This window comes from Carcharodon carcharias, chromosome 4 (genome assembly GCF_017639515.1).
Source record: "Carcharodon carcharias isolate sCarCar2 chromosome 4, sCarCar2.pri, whole genome shotgun sequence".
In the NCBI taxonomy this organism is placed as follows: Eukaryota; Metazoa; Chordata; class Chondrichthyes; order Lamniformes; family Lamnidae; genus Carcharodon; species Carcharodon carcharias.
Window position 1 is genome coordinate 73300636 of NC_054470.1, and position 27497 is coordinate 73328132.

Consider the following 27497-nt stretch of genomic DNA (forward strand, 5'->3'; position numbering starts at 1 on the left):
GTGAAAAATAGTGGGAACAGGACAAGTAATGTTAAAAAGACGAGCCTTAAGGCTTTGTGCCTTAATGCGAGGAGCATTCGCAATAAAGTGGATTAATTAACCACGCAAGTAGATGTAAACAGGTACGATATAGTCGGGATTATGGAGACATGGCTGCAGGGTGACCAGGGATGGGAACTGAACATACAGGGGTATTCAGTATTTAGGAAGGACAGACAAAAAGGAAAAGGCGGTGGAGTTGCTTTGCTGGTTAAAGAGGAAATTAACGCAATAGTGAGGAAAGATATTAGCTCCGATGATGTGGAATCTGTATGGGTAGAGCTGAGAAACACTAAGGGGCAAAAAACATTAGTGGAGGTTATATATAGACCCTCAAACTGTAGTGGTGATGCTGGGAATGGCATTAAACAGGAAATTAGAGATGCATGCAATAAAGGATCATCTGTAATTATGGGTGACTTTAATCGGCATATAGATTGGGCAAATCAAATTAGTAACAATACTGTAGAGGAGGAATTCCTGGAGTGTATACGAGATGGTTTTCTGGACCAGTAGGTTAAGGAACCAACTAGACAAAAGGCCATCCTAGACTGGGTATTGTGTAATGAGAAAGGAATAATTGGCAACCTAGTTGGGGATGAGCAACCATAATATGATAGAATTCTTCATCAAGATGGAGAGTGATGCAGTTGATTCTGAGACTAGAGTTCTGAATCTTAATAAAGGAAACTACAATGGTATGAGACGCAAGTTGGCTATGATGGATTGGGAAATGTTACTTAAAGGGATGATGGTGGCAAAGGCAATGGCAAACGTTCAAAGAGCACATGGGTGAACTGCATTTCTGTCTGGCACAAAAGTAAAATAGGAAAGGTGGCCAAACCATGGCTTACAAGGGAAATTAGAGATAGTATTAGATACAAGGAAGAGGCATACAAATTGGCCAGAAAAAACAACAGACCTGAGAATTGGGAGCACATTAGAATTCAGCAAAGGAGGACCAAGGGATGAATTAAGAAGGGGAGAATAGAATACGAGAATAAACTTGCGGGGAACATAAAAACTGACTAAAAATTTCTATAGTTATGTGAAGAGAAAAAGATCGGTGAAGAAAAATGTAGGTCCCTTACAGTCAGAAACAGGGGAATTTTATGATGGGGAACAATGAAATGGCTGACCAACTAAACACATACTTTGGTCCTGTCTTCACAAAGGAGGACACAAATAACATATCAGAAATGTTGGGGAACACAGGGTTTAGTGAGAGGGAGGAACTGAAAGAAATCTGTATTTGTAGGGAAATGGTGTTGGAGAAATTGATGGGATTGAACGCTGATAAATCCCCAGGGCCTGATAATCTACATCCCAGAGTACTTAAGGAAGTGGCCCTAGAAATAGTGGTTGCACTATTCCGAGATTCTATAGACTCTGGAATGGTTCCTACAGATTGGAGGGTAGCTAATGTAACCCCACTATTTAAAAAGGGAGGTAGAGAGAAAACAGAATTATAGACCAGTCAGCCTGACGTCAGTAGTGGGGAAAATTCTGGAATCCATTGTAAAAGATTTAATAGCTGAGCACTTGGAAAATAGTGGCAGAATTGGACAGAGTCAGCATGGATTTACGAAATGGAAATCATGCTTGACAAATCTACTGGTATTTTTCGAGAATGTAACCAATAGAGTTGATGAGGGGGAGCCAGTGGGTGTGGTTTATTTGGACTTTCAGAAGACTTTCGACAAAGTCCCACATAAGAGATTAGCGTGTAAAATTAAAGCACATGGGATTGGGGGTAGTGTATTGAGATGGATAGAAAACTGGTTGGCAGACAGGAAACAAAGAGTAGAAATAAACGGGTCTTTTTCCGAATGGCAGGCAATGAATAGTGGGGTACTGCAGCTATTCACAATGATTTAGATGAGGGAGCTAAATGTAATATCTCCTAATTTACAGATGACCCAAAGTTGGTTGGGAGGGTGAGCTGTGAGGAAGATGCAGAGATGCTTCAGGGTGATTTGGACAAGCTGAGTGAGTGGGCAAATGTATGGCAGATGCAATATAATGAGGATAGATGTGAGGTTATCCACTTTGGTAGCAAAAACAGGAAGGCTAATCTGAATGGCTATAAATTGAGAGAGGGGAATGTGCAACGAGACCTGGGTGCCCTTGTACACCAGTCACTGAAGGTAAGCATGCAGGTGTAGCAGACAGTAAAGAAGGCAAATGGTATGTTGGCCTTCATAGCGAGTGGATTCAAGTACAGCAGCAGGGATGTCTTGCGGCAATTATACAGGGCCTTGGTGAGACCACACTTGGAATATTGTGTGCAGTTTTTGTCTCCTTATCTAAGAAAGGATGTTCTTGCTATAGAGGGAATGCAGTGAAGGTTTACCAGATTGATTCCTAGAATGGCGGGACTGACATATGAGGTGAGATTGAGTCGGTTAAGATTATATTTGCTGAAGTTCAAAAGAATGAGGGGGGATCTCATAGAAACCTATAAAATTCCAACAGGACTAGACAGGGTAGATGCAGGAAGGATGTTCCCAATGGTGGGGGAGTCCAGAACCAGAGGTCACAGTCTAAGGATATGGGGTAGACCATTTAGGACTGAGATGAGGAGAAATTTCTTCACCCAGAGAGTGGCGAGGCTGTGGAATTCGCTACCACAGAAAGTAGATGAGGCCAAAACATCGTATGTTTTCAAGAAGGTGTTAGATATAGCTCTTGGAGGAAAAGGGATCAAACGATATGGGGAGAAAGCGGGAGCAGGCTATTGAGCTGGATGATCAGCCATGATCGTAATGAATGGCGGAGCAGGCTCGAAGGGCCGAATGGCCTACTCCTATTTTCTAAGTTCCTAACTTTAAAATAATAAACCAAAATTTGAAAACTTTAAAATTAAAATCAAACAATAAAGATAAAAAAGCAATAACAGTTAAGTAATTTAAACAAACATCTAAAACACACACCTTGTAGTTGAGAGGCAAATAACCTATAGTTGTCAGTGCTACTAGCATTCAATAAACACAGTAAATTGTGACAAACATAGGAAGAAAGTAATTAAAGTAAATTAACTAAATAACATAAGTTAGAACGGCAGACAGATGTTATGTTGCAGCTGTGAGATGTGGGAGCTTTTGGACGTCAAGGTGATCCATGACAAATACGTCTGCAGGAAGTGCAAGCAGCTTGAGGAATTCCGGATCAGGATTATTGATCTGGAAGCCGAAATGCAGACACTGCGCAACATAAAGGAGGGGGAGAAATACCTGGATACTTTGTTCCAGAAAACAAGTCACATATCTTAGAAGAGGCTCATCTATTTTGGTCAGCAGTGAGGGACAGGAGGATGTAACCATGAGTGAGGCAGGTAATGCGTCCGAGCAGACAGCCGGGGAGGAGCCTCAGACTTTGCAATTGTCAAACAGGTTTGAGGTGCTGGGAAACTAGGCTAGAGGATAGATCAATAGAAAAGCAGTGGCAGACATTTAAGGGGATATTTCAAAGTATTCAGAATAAGTACATTCCTACTATCAAAAATTTTAAGGGGAGGACTCACCATCTCTGGTTAACTAAAGATATTAAGGAAAGCATCAAAATTAAGGAAAAAGCATACAACTTCACAAAGATGTGCCAGGACAGATGATTAGACAGAAGATTGGCAGTGAATGACTAAAAGGTTAATCAGGAGAAAGAAATTAGAATATGAGAGGAAGTCAGCTAGAAATGTAAAAACGGATAGCAAGAGTTTCTACAGTTATTTAAAAAGGAAAGGAGTAAGTAAAGTGAGTGTTGGTCTGCTAGAGAGTGACAGTGGGAAGTTAATGGTAAATAATAAGGAAGTGGTGGAAGAAATGAACTAATATTTTACTTTTGTTTTCACTATAGAGGATGCAAAAAACATTCCAGTAATAGCTGCAAATCAGGTGGTGAAAGGGAGAGAGAACTTGGCGAAATTGAAATCACTAGGGAGATGGTACTGAGCAAATTGATGGAGCTGCAGGCTGGCAAGTCTCCGGGTCCCCATGGATTACATCCTAGGGTCTTAAAAGAGGTGGCTAATGAGTTGTCAATGCACTGGTGTTTATTTTCCAAAATTCGCTAGATTCTGGAAAGGCTCTATCAGATAGGAAAATAGCAAATATAACCCTTTTATTCAAGAAGGGAGGGAGGCAGCAAACAGGAAACCATAGGCCAGTTAGCTTGATGTCTGTTTTGGGGAGGTTATTAGAATCGATCATTAAGGAGATTATAGCTGGGCACTTAAAAGAGCTCAAGGCAATTGGGAAGAGTCAGCATGGTTTTGTGAAAGGAAAATCATGTTTAACCAATTTATTGGGGTTTTTTTAAGGAGTAACATGCGCAGTGGATAAACAGGAGCCTGTGGACGTACTATACTTGGATTTCCAGAAGGCATTTGATAAGGCACCACATCAAAGATTATTACAGAAAATAAAAGCGCATGGTGTAGCGGGTAACGTATTAGCATGGATAGAAGATTGGCTGGCTGGCAGAAAGCAGAGGGTATGCATAAATGGATCCTTTTCTGATTGGCAGGATGTGGTGAGTGGCATCCCATAGGGGTCTGTATTGGGGCCTCTACTTTTTACGATTTACATCAATGACTTAGATGAGGGGAGTGAAGACATATAGCAAAATTTGCAGATGACACAAAGATAGGTAGGAAAGTATGTTGTGAAGAGGACATGAAGAGGTTGCAGATGGATGTAGATAGGTTGAGTGAGTGGGCAAAGATCTGGCAAATGAAGGTTAATGTGGGAAAATGTGAAGTTGTTCATTTTGGCAGGAAGAACAAGCAGAGTACTACTTAAATGGCGAACGGCTGCATAATTCTGAGGTGCAGAAGGACCTTGGTGTTCTAGTATGTGAGTCACAAAAGGTTAGTATGCATGTACAGCAAGTAATTAAGAAGGCTAATGGAATTCTATCCTTTATTACGAGAGGGATTGAACACAAAAGTAAAGCTGTTATGCTTCAGTTATTCAGGGCATTGGTGAGACCACACCTTGAATACTGTGTGCAGTTTTGGTCTCCTTATTTAGGGAAGGATGTAAATGCATTGGAGGCAGCTCAAAGGAGGTTTACTAGTTTGATACCTGGAATGAGTGGGTTGTCTTATGAGGAAAGGTTAGACAGACTGGGCTTGATTCCACTGGAGTTTAGAAGAGTGAGGGCTGACTTGATTGAAGTTTACAAGATCCTGGACTGCTTTGATAAAGTGGACGTGGAAAGGATGAGTCCAGAACTAGGGGGCACTGTTTTAAAATTAGGGATGACCCTTATAGGACAGAGATGAGGAGAATTTTTTTCCCTCAGATTGTTGTGTGACTTTGGAATTCTCTAACTCAGAAGGTGGTGGAGGCGGGGTCATTGAATATTTTTAAGGCAGAGGTAGATAGATTCTTGTTAGACAAGGGAATCAAAAGTTATCGGGGTTAGATGGGTATGTGGAAATCAAAACACAAGAAGATCAGCCATGATCTTATTGAATGGCGGAACAGGCTCAAGAGGCCAAATGGTCTACTCCTGTTCCTATTTCTTATACTCTTATGTTCTTATGACATACGTTTGAAAATTGGGAGACAACCTGAAATGTGGATATTATTTCGAGCAGACTCTGAAGGTATGTAATTTGAGTTTTAGATGGTTAATTATAAACAGTAGTGGTTGGAAGGTTAACAGCAAATATTAAAGAAAATGTTTGCATCGCTACAGTTGAAATGAATTCTAGCCAAATGAGAGGATGAGACCAGCAAGTGTTGGCCAAGTAGAAATATAAAGAGTAATATTAGGATATGCAGAAGGTTTTATTAAAAGACGTGTAACTAATAGGAATAGGATTAGATAAAAATTCAAAAAAGCAAAAGCAAATGAAAATGTAACAAGAAGTTAAAATTATGGTGAGCAGCTTAAGGCTTTAAATCGAGGAAAATATTAACTAAATTTTACTAAATAATTTATTCATGTAACTTTAACTTATCAAGTTTACCAATCCAATTTTGTAATTCCTGTCCTGTGTGCAGTATTGCAAAATCTTTGATAGTTCTGGATTTTAAAAGAATTTATTCCCACGCTGTAAGTATCATTGGAAATTGACTATCACTAGTTTCTCTTGAGGCAGTGGGCTTCCTACGTGAACCACTGCAGTCCTTCTGATGAAGATACTTCCACCGTTAGGTAGGAAGTTATAGAAATTTGACCTAGTGACAATGAAAAAAACAGCGATATGTCTAAGTCAAGATAATGTGCAACTTGGAGGCGATTGTGTTTCCAAGCACCTGCTATTTTTATGATTGTAGGTGGTTAAGATTGCAGGTTTGGGAGGTGCTGATGAAGAAGTTTCAAGAGTTGCTACATTGCATCCTGTGGATAGCAAACATTGCAGTTATGGTGTCCAATGGTGGAGGGAGTAGATGTTTAAGCAAGTGGATGAGGAGCCAAAACCTGTATCTGCTGTTTTCCCTTTGTTTTGCTTCCTATCTGCACATTGCTGCTTTGTGTTGACATTGTTGCACCTTTTGTTGATGCTACTTCTGCCTCAGAACAGTATTGTTGCTTTTCTATGGCCTTATACCTGCACTGCTTTGTTTCAGCCAATGAACCACTGCTACTTGGAGCTGATGCACCTTATCCTTCCCTTTCTGCTTCTGTTGGAAAGTTCATTATTCTCTTTCAGCCCAATTCTCTTAAACTCTCTGGGTGGAATTTTCCATATTTGAAACTAAGTGCCGTGGCGGGTGGGTTCGGCAGTGTTTCCCACAGGGTGGCAGAGCGGGAAATCGTGCCCGATTTCGTGCTCGGCAGCTACTTAATCATGCACAGGTGAGTATCTCTCAGGTACGTGGCGGGTCGGGAACTGATTCGTCTGCCCTGCTGTCACCTAATAGGGTCAAAGGTCTGGGTGCCATATTTAAGCACCACCCGAACACACACACGCGCGCGCGCACACACTCTCCAGACCAGTTGTGTGAAGGAGATGTCTCAATATGGATGTGTTGAAGAAGAAAGCTGCCTCAAGGTTCGGTGATCACTCCCTGGAGGTGCTCATCCATGGAGTCCACCAGCACCAGGATGTCCTCTACCCCAAGGTTCGTTCCAGGAAGCCCACTAACCTCACCTCACCAGCCTGGGAGGTGGTTGCAAAGGTCAGCGCATCGGGAAACCAGCCGAAAAGTGCCAAGCAGTGCAGGAAGATAATGAATGATCTCGTCCGCTCCACCAGGGTAAGTCACCCTTCAGCTCATTCCAAACTCTCACTCTCATAGCAGCATCATGCGCTCAAACTGCTTGTGGATCTCACATTATTAGCAGGGGAGAGATCAGCACTGACTGTCTCATGGACTCTTTAGCATCATCAGCTTCTGATCTATCATGCTGCACAAACTCCATCCTCAGTCTTTAATGGGGAGGGCTCAGCACACACAGCAGGCATGCATTCTTCCCACCCACTGCTCCATCCCTTCTCATCGCACTCCATCCATTTATGTTTATGCAGGCCAAGCTCGCCTGCAACAAGAGGGAGAGATCCCAGACTCGGAGAGAGAGCCGACATCCTCGATGTGACCAAGTTCAAGGAGGATGCTCCCAAGTTGGCAGGCCAGGATAGAGATCACTCCTGAAGGGAAAGCAAGATCAGCCTCTCCCAGCAAGCCAGTACGGATGAGCCTTCCATGAGTTGATCACATCTTGACGTTCTCAGTGAGTGACATGTAATGTTGTATTCAGTGTGTTCATGAAATAAAGCTATCTGCTCTCCCACAGGTACCCGCTGGTCCAGACAGGCTTCCAGCCAAACAAAGGTCCCAGCTGCCAGGCCACCTCAGAGGAAGATGCTGAGGAGCCGTTAATAGAAGACCAATCGCTGCGTTCACCTGCACCCTCCACCAGCGCAGAGACACACACCCCAGTGGGTTTGAGTTCTAGAGTAGGCTCAGTGTCACATTCTGGTGAACGCCTCATGGACACATCTCCATAGCGTCGGAGGCAGTGACAGCCCAGGTCTCTGGCACTCAGAGGACAGCTGAAGATCAAGCACCTGATAAGTCCGAGTGAGATGATGAGCCTCTACGAGTGTCAGCCTCTAACATGCTGGAGATGCAAAGACAGGCAGTGGAACATCAGGTAGAGTTGCGAGAGTAAGTCAATAGACTAGAGCAAAGGATGGAGAAGTCCATCCGTGTTCTCTCTGATGTCGTGGCTCCGACATATGAGTGTCTCAAGGTCTCCATGGGGAAGGGTGGTGGCTGCCTTGGAGACCTTGGTCCAGCAGATCCTGCTGGATTTGCACTCAGACCTCCACTCCATTGCTATTGACATTGGTGGGATCCATCAATAGCTAGGCAGAGCAGGGTGCAGGGCACCCAGAAACTTGATTCAGTGGTCGCCACCTTTATGAGAAGCTTTTTTTGCGGACACAGAGATGCGCGCCTAGTTGGAGAGAGCATCATAACTGCAGGTCTTGTGCTTTGGCACTACCAATGAAGGCTGCCTTCTCCATTGGAGAGACAATGACAGCTACCCCTCCAAGGCTAATGAGGGCACCTAGCTCCATGCTGTCTTGTAAGAAGTATGCTTGCTAGTGCATTTTGCAGACATTTCAGTAAAGAGTTCGACACATCTCCCTGATATAACACAAGGGCAGAGTAACTTTGACAGGTACACATCATAAATGTGAGGCTCACAAAGGGAGGCCAATACACAATAAGAGGGCACATAGATGCATGTGCACAATGTTTTCAATTGGTGCAACCACTTTCATGAACAGAAAATGTATTTACAAAGATGCATGATATTTAAAGTGATTGAACACCCGTGACCCAGAAGTGATTTCAAACCTCCTTAATTTTTCTAACCCGACTGCTCTATGTGCATCCCCAACATCTGCAGCAGAGGTGGAGGCAGCCTGTTGACTGGTACGCCCTGTTCTCTTTGATGACATTGGTGGCTGTCCTCTAGAAGGTCAGGAATTGGGGGGCCCAGGCATGCTTTGAGTGTCCTGCAGTGGGGTAGGTGAACCCTCCAGGTGATGGGGTCACAGGCAGAGGGGATTGGGATTGGCTGGACACCCAGTCACCTGAGGGGATGGCCCTGGGGTCTCCAGCTACTGGTCCTCCTCCCTGTGGATGCCTGAGGGTCTCTGCCTGACTCTTTGAGCAGAAGAGGTACCTGCATCTTTGTAAATACATTTTCTGTTCATGAGAGTGGTTGCACCAATTGAAAACATTGTGCACATGCATCTATGTGCCCTCTTGTTGTGTATTGGCCTCCCTTTGTGAGCCTCACATTTATGATGTGTACCTGAATTGTCAAAGTTACTCTGCCCTTGTGTTATATCAGGGAGATGTGTCGAACTCTTTACTGAAATGTCTACAAAATGCACTAGCAAGCATACTTCTTACAAGACAGCATGGAGCTAGGTGCCCTCATTAGCCTTGGAGGGGTAGCTGTCATTGTCTCTCCAATGGAGAAGGCAGCCTTCATTGGCAGTGCCAAAGCACAAGACCTGCAGTTATGATGCTCTCTCCAACCAGGCGCGCATCTCTGTGTCAGCAAAAAAAGCTTCTCATAAAGGTGGCGACCACTGAATCAAGTTTCTTGATGCAGCATCTATGCTGTTGTGGCTATTTTCACTTCCCAAAGCACACAGATAAAGGTTTCATTGCTGACCTTTCCAAAGATTAAGGTCTGGTGAATCATGAGCGTTGAAGGTACAAGTCTGAATGCTGAACTTGCTTTTGATGTCAGTGGTTGTAAAGGCCTTCCAGTGCACTGGCATTGCACTAAGGGACAGAAGGAATGCATCTGTTTCCTGTTGCCGGCACCTTATTCCTCCTGGAATCTTACATGCTTCTTTGATGACGTCATCATGTGGAAGCTGACTCTGATCTCCCTCTTAAGGTTCCTGCCCTTCCTCATCTTCATCGTCCAAGGAGCTCTCAGCCCCCTCCACGTCTCCTTCTGGTAAGGGATGCAGCCCCCCCCACCCCACCGCCTTTGAAGCGCCAGATTGTGTAGAGCGCAACAGACCATGACAATGTAGGACACTATCTGTGGAAAGTACTGCAGAGCCCCACCTGAGCGATCCAAGCATCAGAAATGCATCTTCAGGATACCAATGGTCTGCTCAATGATGGAATGTGTTGCCCAAGCACCTCGTTGTGTATCTCCTCTGAGTGACCGAGGATGACACAGTAGTGTCATGAGCCCTTGTTCGAGTGGGTACCCCTTATCCCCAAGCAGCAATTCCTGATATTCGAAGGGCCTCAGCAAATAGTGAGGCACCTGGGAGTGCTTCAGGATGTATGAGTCAAGGGAACTCCCAGGGAACCTGGCACAAACGTGCATGATGTGCTTCTGATGATCGCACAGCCATTGAACATTGATTAAGTGGAACCCTGTTAATAAACATCAGTGGCTGCTACTACGGAGCTGGCAAAGCCAAATGTGTGTAATTGATTGCACCCTGGACTCTAGAGAAGGCAGAGATAGCTGCAAACCCCAGAAATCTAGCAGCCTGGCTAGCTTCATCCCAATGTGAACATCACATAACGATGAGCCTTAATGTAGAGGGCATCAGTTATCTCCTTGATACATTTATGTGTTGAGGACTGACATGCTGCATAGATCCTCTGTGGATTTCTGGAATGATCCGCAGGCAAAAAAAAATTGACCTCGGTGGTGGCCTTCCCAGCCCATGGGGCATTAGATCCTCCCGCAGAATGTAGCAGTTATGACCCACCGCCTCTCTTGACAAGTGCAGACGTACGCGGTATTGTCTCTCGCTCATCTTCAGATAGACCATTGGTCATGTGAGTTGCCTCCATGGGATGGGTGAAACCTTCTCATCCTCTGCCTGTTGCTGGGGGTCCCCTGGGCCATGAACCAGAGGCTGGGCCTCCTCTCAAGCGGGGCTAGGTCAGGCAGGGCCCTTCTCCTCCTCCTCAGGCAGCATTTGAGCACAGGCTCCATCATTCAATCCTCCTTCTCTCTGGGGACAAATGGATGCAAGGGATTAATGAACACTGGGCAAATTTAGCAGACCTCCCACTCGCATACACAAAGCCAATGCCATGGCCTTGAGCTTCGACTGCTCTACTAGCTTTTCGCTGATACAGCCTTACAGCTGAGGTACAAACTCATGTCTATACGACCATGGTGCCAACCCTGATATTTGCCATCTCAATCCCAGAGGTTGGGAGAGGTTTGGACGCATTCATAAAATGTGCACCAAAGGCACTCCTGAAGCTATGATTTTCTATGCTAATCAAGCTCAGCTTGCACTACAGCAATTTTTGGATGTCCTTTGGCCTGCCATCTGGGCCAATTAGAGAAAGCACATTATAGGCTTTCACTGATCTGGCAGATATGTGGCAGCTGTGCTTCCTTAATGCAAGGCTCCGATTGCACCTTCTCAAGGAAGTCTTCCTCTTTTTTCTGACCCTATTGCAATGTTTAGAGCCCAAGCATTTGAGGGTGTCCCCAAAAGATCCCATGAGTGCAGCCCTTGGCTCCTCCCACACTGAGTCAGACCCCTGCTGTGCAAATTCTTGTCCAGTTTTGATTTCAAACTGCGGCATCGCTTTGGGCTTGTAAAACGGTGGTGAGACACAGTTTGAAACCAGCATCAACCCTCCCCTGTCAGTGTTTAGATCCCTCCAATCTTCCTGGAACCTGACGTGCAGGTAGAGCCCTCCTGTTATTCTCCAGCCTCCTCCACTAATCCCGGATCCCTTAGCAATTGTGGTCAACATTGCAGCCCACCGACCTGAACTGTTGATGTCCCTATGCCCACTGTGGACCTCACCCCTCCCCATCATGAGGCTATGTGCACAGTCACGTACAAAGGTGACCTGCTCTTCCCCCCACCACCCCCCCCCCCCCCCCCCCCCCCAGCAGAGTTTCAAATACCCTTTCTGTATTACCTCTTCCCCATTTTCAGGCTGTGGATGCCTCCCCTAACCATGGCCATCCCATCTACAGCCTAGTGTCAAGCCAGACAAGAACATGGCCAACAACTCTAAGACACCATGACCACACCCTGCACACCAAGCTGTGCCTTACCCCAGTTGAACACACAGGTCTTGCCCCTCCCTGGAGCGGGACTATGATGTGCGTGCTATGCATGGCCCGCAAAGCCCCAGGACTGCCTTTAATTTCTCACTCCGACCTCTAGGCCCCAGACCAGGGACTACGACAGTCTTTCAATGGGCTCTCCCATTCCTCCATGACTGATCACACAGTGTCTCTTCCCCACCCCCTCCATGAGTCTTTGTGCAATCCATCCCTCATGTCCAAGCCTTTTCCCTCCACCACCTCCGTAAGTCTCTGTGCAACCCATCTCTCTTGTACTACACTAACATAACACCCCCACCACCACATATTTTAGAGTTTGTGAGACTCCCCTCCTATTTACACAATTCCCATTCACCCCCTTGTGTCTGCGTTCCAGTCTGCCATGTCGGGCTCCAGCTTTCCCACCCTCAGTTTCCCATCTCCCTGCCGTCGTCTCCCATGTCTCCATCTTCTATCCCCCCAGCCCAGTCACAGTGCTGGTCTCTTGTCTCTATGCAGCCCTGCCTGAGCCCCACAGAAGACACCCACCCAAAGAGAGGAAGCCAGTTAGCAAATCAACCCCACACCCCTACCAGCGTCGCATCTCACTGGCACTGGTGAGAACCCGGAACAAGGCTATCAAAGGTAGGCTTTGAATATTGCACTCACCTCAAAGTCACAAGCAAAGTTAGAGCTGATGGCTGCATGCCACTTATATCCAAACGTGATTCAGACCAGTCTAATTTCCCGCTGACATCATACGTAATTGGGAGGGGCTAAGTGATTCCGGCAAGTAGCGTTTTTACTGAGCATTTGTAGCATCACAGCTCCCCTGAAACTGAATCTTTACAGTGCAAGAGGCCATTTAGCCCATTGAGTCTGCACTGGCTCTTTGAAAGAGCATTCTACCTATTCCCACTCTCCTGCCCTATCCCCATAACCTTGCACATTCTCTCTTCAGAGAATTTCCTTTTGAATACTTCAGTCGAACCTGCCATCATCACCCTCTCAGGAAGTTTGTTCCAGATTTCAACTACCCTCTGGGTGAACATTTTTTTCCTCATATCACTTTTACTCTTGTCAATTATTTTGAATCTGTGCCCTCTAGCTCTTGATGCTCTCAAGTGGAAAACAGTTTCTCACTATTTACTCTGTCCAATCCCCTTAGGACCTGGAATACCTCTATCAAATCTCCTGTCAGTCTTCTTTTCTCCAAGGAAAATAGTCTCAACTTCTCCAGTCTATCCTCTTACCTACAGTTCTTCATCCCTGGAACCATTCTTGTGAATCTCCTCTGTACTGTCTCCAATGTCTTTACATCCTTCCTCAACTATGGTGCCCAGAACCGGATGCAGTACTCCAGATGAGGCCTAACTAGTGCCTTATACAAGTTCAACATGATCTCGTTGCTCGTGTACTCAATGCCCCTATTAATAAAGCCTCCGATACTATATGACTGCTTATGATCCTGGGATGGAAACTGTCTGGTCTGGAGACTTAAAATAGTTATTTTCTTCATTGCCATTTTTACTTCCATTCATTCCATTAAGTTCCTCCCTTTGATTCATTTTTAGTTTCCATTTTAGCACTGATATTCTACCGTGAAAAGGGCTACAAATTACTCATTGAATAAATCTTACATTAGTACAGTATCACCTGTGCCCATTTTTAGTGGAGCCACCTCTAGTCTCAATATCTATAAAATCTTTTATTATTTGCCTTTTTTTGCAGCTCTTAAATTTTTTTTGTATCCCTTTGTTTCTATTTCTCTTCTGGTCCACTGGATTACCACTGCTTGGCATTTGTATAAGCAACTTCCTTTAGTTTTATACTGTCTTACCACATGGTTACTATAACTGACTATATGAGTGGAGCTTATATTTTTTTTAGGGGTATGTATTCATCTTGTACTAAATATTTTTGAATACTACCAACTATTATTCCTGTAGGTTTAACAGTTAGTCGTTCAGATCAGTTTTAATGTGTGCAGCTTATGGCTCCTTCTATTGCCCAAAGTTGGATGGTGTCTCAATATTCATGAGTGGCTCTCCTGCAGGTCATAAGTAACGAACGAAGTAATAAATAAGGTCTCTCTCCTCAGTGCACAATATCTTACATCCCCCACCCCAAATGAATGCAGATGTTGTTATACAAAAGGATTAAACTTTCACCAAAAGTAAAATACAGCAATTTTATTACAATAATTGTAATCTTCAAAGCAAACTTAACATTCAACTAGAACGAATTTAATTTGAACTTTTGCTTGTTTTAATTCAGACTCGTTTATAAGCAAGTCAAGATTTTTGACTGTGCAAAAATGCAATTTGAAACCAAACCAAAAAGCATTCCTTATATTATGCATACACCCTCAACGTTTATGTTGATTACAAACCATTCTGAATTAATTTCTAAGTAACATATACTGATGAGAAAACAAAAGTAAATAAACTGCACTTATATCCAGTTTTATTATCTGAAAAGATTTTCTAGTTATCAAACCAAGTTCACTCATCCAAAGCTATTCTCATGCATCTGACACTTTCAAGTCTGAAATACCACAGTGGGGGTGAAGGGAATACTAACACTATTTTCCTTATTTTGATACCAATTGTTAACCCACATTTTTACTTAATAGCATAAGTAAGTCAGAACAAAAACGAAATGAAAAGTGCACATTTTACTTGTATAGATTTGTACGTAGAAGAGTTGGCAAAAATTATTTATCCACAAGCAGGTATGTTATAAACACTAAATTAATACAAGATTGAGAAGGCAACAAAATAGTAAAGGATTAGACTGGATTAAGTTCTGATGAAAGGTCATCAACTTGAAACATTAACGCTTTCTCTCTCAACAGATGCTGGTTGACCTGAGTATTTCCAGCACTTTCTATTTCAAATTTGCAGCATCTGCATTATTATGCATTTGTGTTAGGCTAGATACAGTTTGAAACTCACTCACACTATGAAATCAATGGCTGGTAGTTTACAATAAGGCTGACTTTAGAACTGTATTCTAACTCCCACTCTGACATCACACACATTCTCTAAGTACATTTAATTGGAAACCATATTGCACTGTACCAACCTTGGTACTCTGAAATCATTCTGCAGAGCAACTTTTCATATTTATTCAGAGCACATTGTCAGTTTTTTTTTCCCCACAGAGTACAATTTTGCTAAGTCAATTTGCATAGCAATCTCCCAAAATCTGTTTTGATTCCTGGACTTCCACCTGAACTGCACAGAACTTCATGGGTTACATGAAAAACATAAACCAATTTTAATTGAAAAGGTCATTGTTGTACAGGTTAATTGGAAATCCGAATCAGTAAATTCTGACACCTCCACAATGCATTATGGTTACTCAAGTTTATCTGTGCTACTGTAATCTAGGCCCACTTGGTGAGAAAGATGAACAGCTGGTTTCACAGCAGTGTCAATTTGAAAGTGTGCAAGTATACTCTGGCAGCACAGGCGGGTTGAATTGCTCTGCTTAAATCCTCTACTGCATCATCTACATACCACAACCATCTGTCTCAGCACTTGCTATACAGTAATTTGTTCTTTTTAAAAAATATATACATACACAGATTTATTTTCCCCCCCCTACTGACTGGTGCACTTTTCCAGTGTTAGGGGTAAATTCACTCTGGCTGTCATACTTAAAAACAATTGAAACAGCTCCACTATTCTGCATACTCAGTCTCCATTCATTCTTAGGTAAAGGCTGAAATAATGTGTGTAAAGAGGAATACTGTTAGCGCTGTGCAAGTACTTTGAAATCAATACCATCCATCTGGTCAGCTTTTTTAAATTTAGTCAATAGTATGCCTGTTGCTCAAACAATATTTCTTAAAGAAATAGACAGATGCAAAGCCACCAATGTAAACATTTTTTTAAAACCAAAAGGAGGTAAGGGAATTTGGGGCCTTGAAGGAAACGGCAACACTACCCCATTTTTTAATGAATATTGGTTTGATTTTTTTTAAAAACTTCTGGGCTTCAGTTGGTCAACTTTTAGATCTTTCCTGTGCAACAGACGACCATGGGATGTGTTTTTCACCAACATTGGTGACATATCAGTATGAGTGAGGAAATCTGTTTCATACTCAGCTTTATTGCTAACATTACCAAAAGCAGAAAAGTACACCAAGCTGTGAAAGGCAAAGGCACCAGCCCATATATCCCCTTCTCTATTTTATTAGTAAGGATCTTGATTTGTATTTTAAGTAAATATTTCTGACTGGGCAGTTCCTGTTTTCAGGAACTTGCCACCTGGGGAATATCAGCATGAGTCTTAATCACCAGAGTAATGAAGGAGGGCAAAATCTGCACACCAGCATAATTCACTGTGCAACCTGACTGACCCTTAGCAAAACTAAACCAGAAGGTATTGAGGCCAGTGTAGGACGGGGAAGAGGAGAAAAAAGGTGACCAGCAAATCTTCTTTCAAAACATCCAGCATTTGAATGCATCCAGATCATACTATCAACATATTAGCTAAACTTTGTTTTAAACAAACCTGACAAATAAAGTGCAGCATTCAAACAGGCAAGTTAACAGTTACATACAAAAACAATAGGCTTTTCTTCCACTGTAGGGAAATTTTTTGATGCAAATATCTAATAGTGTTATTGCCAAACATTTAAGAGAGGTCCATTTTAGGTTCTTCATTTCTTTCTTCTTTGGCTTCTTTAGTATTGTAGATCCTTAAGCCTGCATCTATACAGCGCTGCAAGTAGTGTTCAGCAACCTGTAGTAGATAGAAATACAGTGAAACTCACTGAGAATAAGTAAACTGTTGCCATTACAGCCAGAAAATGATGCAAAATCTGGACTGAGTGATCATTATGTTGGATGAAACTAAAAGTCAGGAATTTTACTCACTTCAACCAATTTTCTCTTTCATATTAGGTCCTACAAATATATTGATTTCAAAGTCAGATGATGAGACGTAAAATGGGCTGGCGGTTCACTACTGCCCATTTGACATTTTTGCGCAATCAAAATCCACCCCCCCCTCCACCCCACCCTTTGGCAGGCTTGGTTCAATAGAAGCACCTTCACTCAAGTCAGAAGACCATAGCTTCAAGTCCCATTCAGAATGTGAGCATGTAAATGTAGGCAGACACGGATTGTGCCGTGATGTCAAAAATTCCACCAATTGGATGAATTTAAATCAAAACCCCATCAACCTGTCCAGTTTGGTTATGAAAAAATCCAATGGGATAACCTCTAGAGCAGGGAAATCCAGCAGTTTTCTGGCCATACTTTATCCTTTAATTAACACAAGTTCCCGAACAAAAGGCACTGCAGTTTGTGCAACTTTACGCAAATGCAGCTGCCAGTGATTACACTTCAAAAGTTGATTCAGTAGCTTTGGAGCATCCTAAGGGTGTTAAAGGCACTGTAAAAATGCAAGTTCTTTCTTCTCTCTCCTCTCCACCACGCCAAACAATGGCAGCATAAATGAAGCAACTTAACTCTGCCTGATTTCCTCTACCCGGGGGAAGGGATTTGGGAAACAAGGTACTGAATAAGAATGAGGTGCTCCTCCTTCATTCTGCACCCTTATCAGGCAACTTCATTATGTACACCAGAATCCAGTTACTTCAAGGCATATGGTGCCAGCACACGAGACTGCTTTGATTTAAAGGTTCTTAATCCAGATTTCCATTGATATAAACAGGATGTATAGTACCTGCAAATTTCCCTGCTCAGCATGGCATAGTCAATAACAGCTCATCTCCAACATGGAGATAAAATAAACACATATCCCATATATTGGTGCTCCTGTAGGTGATGTTGTATTATCTCTTTCTAGACTAATACAAACAAAGCTGAAGGGCATGCGTAAAGGTTTACCATAGAACTTTAATGGAGATGATTTCTTCTTGCTGCTGCATGTGCTGCTTACTGTGCAGATTAACTAAGATGGCTGCTGCTCGTGACATTTCATCATTTCCTATGATGACATAACTATTTTCATAAACATATATTCTAATGAGTATACTTTACGTATTAGCAAGTACACCATCACAACAGATGATGCACCAAATGCCTAAACTCAGCTCAACTCGTGTCCAAATACTCTGCTTTTCTACTAAAAGGGAGCCTCTATAAACTCCACTTACAAGTAACAAGCAGTATATCAAATATTTTAAACATGATGCTTCCATCAATTACATTTTTCATTCTTATTACACCAATATTTTATTTGTATATATTTGGAATAGATGAGGATTTCCAAAACAAAATATTAAAAGGAATACTGCATAATCAATAGACCGGTATAGATGAAAGGACATCAACCAGATATAGATGACGAAAGGTCATCGACTGGAAAAGTTAACTCTATTTCTCTCTCCATAGATGCTGCCTGACCCAAATTTTGCAGCATTTTCTGTTTTCATTATAAATGAAAGGAGATTGTGCAAGTTGGGAATACTCTTAACTTAACAGTGATCCGGGGCTGAATTCCGTTTCACAAAACAGCCAAACGCTGCAAGGTATAGTTCAGGATTATCTTATATGCCAATGGAAAGAAAAACTACTTCATTATGCTTAGGCAAAAAGTCACCGGAAAAAGTGGGATCACCCAGTGCAGCATGATAGGGGAGGGCCCTTTCCTCCCCTTTAACCAAAAGCCAGCATCAGACAAATTGGGGGCTAGCTTCACTCCCACCTTTGTGGGAAATATTACAGCCCTTGTAAAAGATGAAGGGAAGCAGGCAGGAGGCAACATCAGAAATAAGAGGATCTTTTATAAATTCTGATCAATTTTGAAGAGAATGGACATCCTTAAAATGTACCTGAGGGTTCATGTTGCTAAGCATGTTCTGGAGGACATGGACATCTTGCAATTGGAAACACCGTTTGAGTTCCTATAAGGAAGATACAAATCATTATAAAAGATACTACAGAATTACTACAATCCCAGCTTCCAGCAGTTTGGGACAGTGGGGTGGGGGATATAGGTAGGAAGGTGGGACTACTCGTTGGGAGCACATTTTTTTTCCTGGGTCTGTTAAATTTTCCTGTCAAGAAAATATGGCTTCATGAAGTGCAGTGCAAGTGGTAGACTTGAAGGAAGTATCTGAGCATTGAAGCAATAGTTCTGATACTGTACACCAAAACAATGTCAAGTGAGTGGTCAGTAACAACAGGGGTAACCAAACTAAATAGCTTAACTTCTATTGATTCTTCACCAGGTAGCAAAAATGGAGGACAATGGATAACGCCACATGGTTGTTACAAGGAAAGTGGAGTCATCAGCCAAGACAGAATAAAACTACAAGGTAGTAAGGGAGGCACAATGGGGAAATGGTAAAGAACACAGACACGCCTTAGGAGGTGGCAGGGGCCCCGAGAAGAAAATAAATGAGAAAATTGGATAACAAAGTGTTTGAGTAAAAACAGGCAAATGGTCTGGAATACTTATTTTGAATGTTGCAATCCTGAACATTCTGTTTATTGAAGCAATGCTATATATTACATCCCTTGCAGAAACAAATCACACATAGCTTATGAACATTAAATTTCATTACAGTGCAAACCTGCACCTGGATGGATGAAAGAAAACGAGCACAGTTTTCCAAGTTTGCATGGTGCTTACCTGTGGCAAAGATTCAAACACTTCCACAGGAGGCAAACGAACATCCAAATGATTCAGGTGCCGAGCCACATTATGTATAGTTACCGTTTCTGCAGTTTTGGCTTCTGCAAATTCTCGGACCCGTTGGATAAACTCCGCTAGCTCAGTGTTAAATGCTTCCATATAACCTTCTTCAGCTACCTTTATGGATAGGAGTGGTGGGGAAGAGAGTTGGTCAAAAACAGAAAACATGTGAAGTTTACCTTTAACTAAGCTAAATTAATTATTTAAGGACCATACTCGGCTTGTTTCCACCCTCACCCCACCATACTTACAAAAGCCACAGAGAGTAGTTTGAGGCAGATATCATAGGAATCATAGAAAGTTTACAGCACAGGAGGCCACACGGCCCACTGTGTCTGCGCGGCCGAAAAAAAAAGAACCATCCAGCCTAATCCCACTTACCAGCATTTGGTCTGTAGCCCTGCAGGTTACAGTACTCCAGGTGCACATCCAGACACTTTTTAAATGATGAGGCTTTCTGCTTCTATCACCCTTTTAGGCAATGGGATCCAGACTCCTACCACCCTCTGGGTGAAAAACTTTTCCTAATCTCTCCTCTAATCCTCTACCAATCACATTAAATCTATGTCACCTAGTCACTGACCTCTTTGTCAAGGTAAATAGGGTGTTCCCATCAAGTCTCTCAATATTTTGTACTTCTCAATCAAATCTCCCCTCAACCCCCTCTGTTCCAAAGAAAATAACCCCGGCCTATCCAAGCTTTTCTCCTTTCCACTCTGGGAAAACATTCTCGTAAATTTCTTCTGCACCCTCTTTAGTGCAATTACAAGCTTTCTGTAATGAGGTGATCAGAATTGAACACAATACGCGAGTTGTGGCCAAACTAATGTGTTATATAATTCCAACATAACCTCCCTGCTCTTATATTCTATGCCTCAGCTAACTAAGGGAAGGATTCATCATTGCATCTTTAAGGAAAGTGTAGATCCAGGTAAACCAAGCAGTGGGAATAGATTTAATTTGTTTTAGCAAAGAACCAGCACAGATAGGTGGGAAAGTTTCCTTCTGTGGTGTAAACAATGATGGTTCCAAGCCTAAAAAAGTCCAATTGACACGTGAAGTCCACTCCCTTAAAATGAACTATGTGCAGTTCATATTGCCATGTACTGCAAAACTCTCCCTATAAACTTACTTCCCCTGACTAGTAGAGACTCTATCAGTAAGTTATTTCTGCTGTAGCAAGAATAAAGTGGAAGAAAGGAAGGAACAAGTTCAACAAGAAGGTGCTTCATGCCCCTACAGGTTTTGAGGATGCAAAGTTGCACTATATATTGAAACAAGTAGTGAGGCAGTACTCCCTTTAATGGTAATTTAATATAACCGTTTTATTTAAAACGCATACAAGGCTCAGACTGAATATAATGAGAACTTCCACCATTTTTGGCGAGGGAGCTCTAAAACTGAGAATTCTTTCTCCACCCACACCATCACCCCACCCCCAAACACCATTATTTTAAATTCTTACTTTTGCCTTCTCAAAAAACTGTCTGAAGCAGCCACGAGGATCTTCCTGAAGACTTCTGCCCAGTTCTATAATGAACTGCATAACAACAGCCTGGTGCGCCACCTGTTCCATCAGTGCTTGTTTCTGTAAATAAAACAAGGTGGTAGGTTACAAAAGAGCTGAAGTGAACAAGTTCTCTTTTGGGGGAGGGGGCGGGTGAAGTTGGACATCAAATCCCTCCATTCCTTTCCTACCCAAAGGACATCCTTCACCTGACAAAGGAACCTCCTGCAGCACAAACTAGATTAAGCTTGCTGCACTTCAATGTGTAAGGGCAGGAGCTGGTTTACCAATGTCACTACTCCATTATTCATCATTTTTAATTCCCTGCATTTACATTGTGTTTCTGGGCTTTGGACCTCACTGTGTCACAAGCAATTCTGCAGTTAAGGAAACATATTTCCAAAGGTGTCCATCTTAAACTGGCCATGTGGTATGCAAGAGTGGTTTAGGCTAATCTGCTCTCAGGGTGTCATCCCCTTTAGTCACAAGGTCCCAGTTGCATTCATCTTCTCCACTGGGTACCTGTCTCGGTTAACATTCTTACTCAAGAAAGATTTTATTCTGTTACTCCAGTGAAACATATATTAAACAAGGCCAGTACTTACAACAATTTGTAAAGATTGTGTTTCCTTTTAACCCAACAGGAAAATGTTGAAGAGTTGTTTTTTTTTTACCAGATTCTCACCCATCAATCCAATACTCACCTTTAGCTTATTGTAATGGTTACAACATTTTCTTCCTTTTCCCACACATTCTCCCAGGCCTCATAACAGCCAAAACCTTGTAAAGTCCTATCACACACAGCTTTTTCTGACTCTTGTCAGTTTAGCTTCGCTATCCAAAATGGCCATTTCTTGAACATGTAGTGTTTTTTAAAAAATTCAGTCACAGGATGTGGGCATCACTGCCTAGGCCAGCATTTATTGCCCATCCCTAATTGCCCTGAGGTGGTGCTGGTGAGCTGCCTTCTTGAACCACTGAAGTCCATGTGGTGTAGGTACACCTACAGTGTTGTCAGGAAGGGAGTTCCAGGATTTTGACCCAACAGTGAAGGAATGGCAATACAGTTCCAAGCCAGGATGGTGAGTGACTGGAAGGGAACTTGCAGGTGGTGGTGTTTCCAAGCAACTACTGTCCTTATCCTTCTAGGTGGTAGAGGTCACAGATTTGTAAAGTGCTGTTGCAGGAAGCTTGGTGAGTTGCTGTAGCACATCTTGTAGATGGTACACACACTGCTGCCATTGTTGGTGGTGGAGGAAGGTGGCAGATGGGATGCCAATCAAGCAGGCTGCTTTGTCCAGGATGGTGTAGAACTTTGAGCATCGCCAGAACTGCACTCATCCAGACTTGTGCATTGTAGATGGTGGACAGGCTTTGGAAAGTCAGAAGGTGCATTACTCGCTGCAGAATTCCCAGCCCGACCTGCTCTTGTAGCCACAGCATATAAATGGTTGGTCCAATTCAGTTTCTGGTCACTGTTAACCTCCAAGATGTTGATAGTGGGGAATTCAGCAATGGTAATGCCACTGAATGTCTAGAGATGGTTAGATTCTCTCTCGTTGGTGATGGTCATTGCCTAGCACTTGTCTGGCACGAATGTTAATTTCTACATATCAGCCAAGCCCAAATGTTGTCCCATACGTTGCTGTACATGTTCATGGACTGCTTCATTATCTCAGGAATGATGAATAGTGCTAAACATTGTGCAATCATCAGCAAGCATCCCCACTTCTGACCTTACGATGGGGGGAAAGTCATTGATGAAGCAGCTGAAGATGGTTGGGTTTAGGACACTACCTGGAGGGACTCCTGCAGCTAGGCTCTGATGCCAAGTGCTTCAATTCTAGACATTTTTGCTCTTTGAAGTACGTCGGTGTTGGGCATTTTGTCCTCTCATTTGACATCCATGATGTTCTGAATGCATCTCATGAGAAACCCGTCCAACTGCTTAATATGTCTGGAGTAGGTCTATGTTTCACAGGCACAAGAAAAAAGGAATGTATTACCACATCTTTGTGCACAGCAAGTTTGATACCTCATTTCTGCCACATTATCTTGCATAAACAGGCTGAGCTTGCTCTAGTAATTTATTTGCCGCCTCACTATCAATGCAGATATTTCCAGAAGTTGTGTTTCTGAGATGGGCAAAGTTATATACAGACTTCAGGATTGGGTCATTTATAGTTATAATAGGTGGGCTGCAGTCAGGACTTGGTGGTGGTTACTGGAGTATCTGTCTTTCTTAAGCTGATGATTAGCCCAGAGTCATCAGCCGCTTTTGAAAAATGGTCCAAGAGCCTTTGAAGGCCATGCATGAGGGCAGTCATCAGCAAACAGCAATTCCCATATCATTATCTCCGATACCTTAGTTGAGGATTTCAATTGTGTGTTCTGTATTGGATGTATATTCCAACAAATGCCCCAGAAAGCAGCAAAGAATATACTGAAGAGCGCATGTGCCCTGCTTCACAACATTTGTTAGATCAAAGGGATCAATGTATTCACCACAGTCAGCAATTCTAGCTGTCATTCCATCGTGACACTGGTGCGTCAGAGATTTACTGCTCTATTAGGACATCCACGTTTGGCAAGACTTTCCCTATGGCCCTTCTACTGTGTCAACGGCCTTTGCCAGGTCAAAGACACAGTAGAGCCCTGTTCACAGCATTTCCTTTGTCTTTGCTGAAGGGTGAAGGTCGTGTCAAGTTGCCTTTCATGATCCACTTTGACTTCCTGTCAATGCATATTTTGCTATGTGGTTTACTAGTCTGTTGAGTAGAATTTTTGCGAGAATTTTACCAGCTATCACAAGCAGAGACATTCCTCGGAGGTTGTCACACACAGATTTTTGTCCTTTTCCTTTTTTTAAGTCAACAATCATGGCATCCTTGAGCTCCTGAGGGGTGGTATGTGGGGTCTGTGTGTGTCAGAGATAGTCCGAGAGTAGTTTTGGAGGAGTCAGCCACTGGAATGATAATTGCACCTGATCCTTGACACTCAAACCAGCTCTCACCCGTAGGTTCACATAGCTGCTAACGCACAGCAATAGCCACACACCAGTAACTGTTGTCAGTTTGCAGGCCAAACAGGCAAGGGTAGCATATGGTCTGGGGTCCACTTGTGAGGGAGACTGCTCATTTTCAGCCACACTTCTGACTCCACTTCACTGCTTATTCCCCACTCCCTCTGCTTCACCAGCACACTGATCTCTCACCCATTACACCTCAGCCCTTTTGGAATTTTCTTCTAAAAATGAGTTTTCCTTGCTAACTCACTCCATCCTTTCAACAGTTTTCAAACACAGCATCCCCTTGATGTTCCCATAAAACTTCCTTTTGTTCCTGCTCTGTATCTCTCCCCCCCACCCCTTCAGAATTGCTCAAGGTGACAATTGCTTTATCAATGTCACACCTTAAAGAATGGTGTTCATAGAATCATACAGCACAGGAGGCCATTCAATCCATCATGCATCTACCAAATCTACGAAAGAGCTAGCCAACTGGTCTTTCCTGCAAATGTTTATTTTAACATTTATACCCAATTCCCTTTTGAAAGTTACAATCGAATCTGCTTTCATCATCCTTTGGCAAACAGAATACCTGTAATAGTCATGAAATAATGACAATATCTCTTCTTATCCAGTACCAGATGAAATAATCTGGCATGAACTCTCAAAGACAACTTTGCCTTTGTTCTTAACAGTGGTTGAGAGATAAAAGTATTAATTTTACTATGAGCCAGTTCAGAAAATAAGTTGTTTTTTTCTATAATATGTAATTAAATAAAACATATCACAATTTTGTAATTTGGGAGATGATGAATTAAGTCACACAAAATGCTATAAAACATTCAGCGGAAGGAGGAAAATTGGAACTAGAGGAAAGTTTAATTTTTTTTTTAAAAATGATGTTTCAAAAGAAAATCAACAGCTAAGTCAAGCACAATGACCTCTATCTCTGTTCCTTATCCAATGCTCCCATCATGGCATTTCACACCAAATGCATTGCCTGCTTGAATTTACATTTATTCTCAAGTCTAAGGCATGTTTGCTATCATAGATCAAAAGGTATTTGTGCGACAGTTCACCGATACCCCAACCACATCACATATAATCAATAATCAGTTTTGCAGACTGGATGTCAGCAGATATCCATTATCCATAAACAAATCAACATAGCAATTCAATTTGAATCACTTCAAACTGTGAGCGTTCAATTATTACTGCAAAACTTCTAAAATATTATTTGAGCATTAGTCACCAGTGGAATAGATTTCAATTGTACCAGAATAAATGGTTACTGTATTTACTGCAGTTGAGTGCACCTCAGTTACCTTAATTTCTTACAATTCAGTTAAATAATGCAGTACTTTCTAAATGCCATTGCCCATGACAGACTGGCACTCAATTCAAAAAAAAGTTCCTGAACAATCATTCAGTCAATGAAAAATCATAAAATCTGTTTCCCCCCACAGATGCTTCCTGACCTCCTGAATGTTTCCAGCATTTTCTGTTTTTGTTTCATCTCTCTAGCATTTGCAGTATTTTATTTTGCTTCATTGTTCAAAATGCATACTCAGTTGTACTGACAAAAATTTGTCACCAACTTGCACTATACAAAAATAAGTAAAGTTCATGGAAACATGGTTAAACCTAATTTGTTCAAGTTACTTTTTGTTTTGGCCTACCTCCTCCTCTTTTAAATGGAAACACCATTTTATTAGGTAATTAGCAGTCTCTTGACAAACGAGGTGAGGGTGGTCTGACAAATATCTCTGACTATCAATCCATCGTTTCAACATACCTATGAGAAAGGAAGAAAAAGCTTTACAGAACTTATTCTCAAACTTAAAAACTATGACACAACATAAGCCAAGTGTTTATTTTGCAGTGGTTAATCCCTCCCATTACATTATTATACAGTAGCAGCAAATGGAAGTACAATTAATCAAATTTCACAGCCAAAAGGATAAAAGACTACAACTAAATAATGCAGTGCTATTTTCAAAACAATCACTTCATTTTCTAAATGCTGAATATTCCTGCAGGTAAATTTGCACTTATGAGAAAATGGCAGCGTCAGAATTTATTGCCCTTCCCTGGTTGGTGATCCAACTGAGTGGCTTGCTGGGCCACTTTAGAGGGCAGTTAATGTCACCACAGGACTCACTGGGGTAAAAGTGGCAAATTTCCTTCCCTAAAAGGACATCCAGCCAGTTTCATGGTCATGGTTTTACTGATATCAGCTTTTTAAATGATCAATTTATTATTTTTTTAAAACTGCATTCAACTGGCTTAACTGCCCTGGCTTATTATTCAGCCCTCTGGATGACTGTATGTCATGGAAGGGTGGGGAGTGGAAGAGATAAATCTATGATAGATTACAACCTGTTTATCGATCGGCCCTGTAACATAGGAGTGCACCAGTGGGAATTGCACCAATGAAGAGCAGTACAAAACAAACTGGTCAAACAGGGGTTCAAGAGCAATCAACTTGCTCGCTCACAAGCCCACCATAAAGCAACTCGAGTGTACATTTTAACTGCTACCTACCTTTGACATAAGTAGAGTCAAGAAGTCAGGTAATTAAATACTTGGTGAAACAGGTAGGTTTCAAGGAAAATCTTGAGGAAAGGGATAGAGCAGGGTGATGGTTTGGAAAGGGAATTCCAGTGCTTAGGACATGGATGCCTGAATGCACAGCCATCAATGCTGGAGCAAAGGAAGTTAGGTATGCACAACAGGTCAGAGTGGGGAATCGCAGAGTTCTCAAGAGGTTTGTAGGGCTGGAGGTGACAACAGGGATAAGGAAAGGCAGGGCCACATAAGGATCTGAACAAGGGGATGAGTGTTTTAAAATTGGTATGCCTCTGTATTGGGAACAAATGCAGGCAAAAAATAATAGCAAATACAAATCTCACTATTCCAAAGTACAGTACAAATAATTTGTTAAATGTCTGGAAGTTAATATCTTTGTAAGATGCAATTTATGACAAGTACATTATTCCTTTGTTTTGTTACCAATTTAATGTGCAGGAGTGGGAGAGGGAACCAAATTCACACAGTACAGTTCAAAATAGTTAATAGTATTTTCACTGATTAGTGACTTGACTTGCATTTCTTTCCAGGTTTACAAAGAAGCCAGTGCTTATTTGGGCTTATTTTGCAAATTATAGATAACAGTGCAATTATTCCCTGGATTACTTGTTTCTATTGCCATGTCAAAAATTTACTTTC

The 27497-nt window shown here is 42.3% G+C and overlaps 2 protein-coding genes across 4 annotated transcripts in view; one reads left to right on the forward strand and one right to left on the reverse strand.

Annotated features, from left to right (window-relative positions):
* Positions 1-27497, forward strand: part of ak3 (adenylate kinase 3) — a 152005-nt gene that overhangs the window by 43672 nt on the left and 80836 nt on the right. The window lies entirely within an intron of this gene.
* Positions 14253-27497, reverse strand: part of cdc37l1 (cell division cycle 37-like 1) — a 37341-nt gene continuing 24096 nt past the window's right edge. For 2 of the 3 annotated variants that reach the window (XM_041185924.1, XM_041185926.1), the window contains 5 exons: positions 25949-26064; positions 21221-21343; positions 19693-19872; positions 18890-18961; positions 14253-16830 (listed from right to left, as the gene is read on the reverse strand). In XM_041185924.1, coding sequence (XP_041041858.1) covers positions 16723-16830; positions 18890-18961; positions 19693-19872; positions 21221-21343; positions 25949-26064 — 599 coding nt within the window. In that variant the 3' untranslated portion in view covers positions 14253-16722. The remainder of the gene's footprint in view (positions 16831-18889; positions 18962-19692; positions 19873-21220; positions 21344-25948; positions 26065-27497) is intronic. The other variant, XM_041185925.1, reaches the window with a different exon arrangement.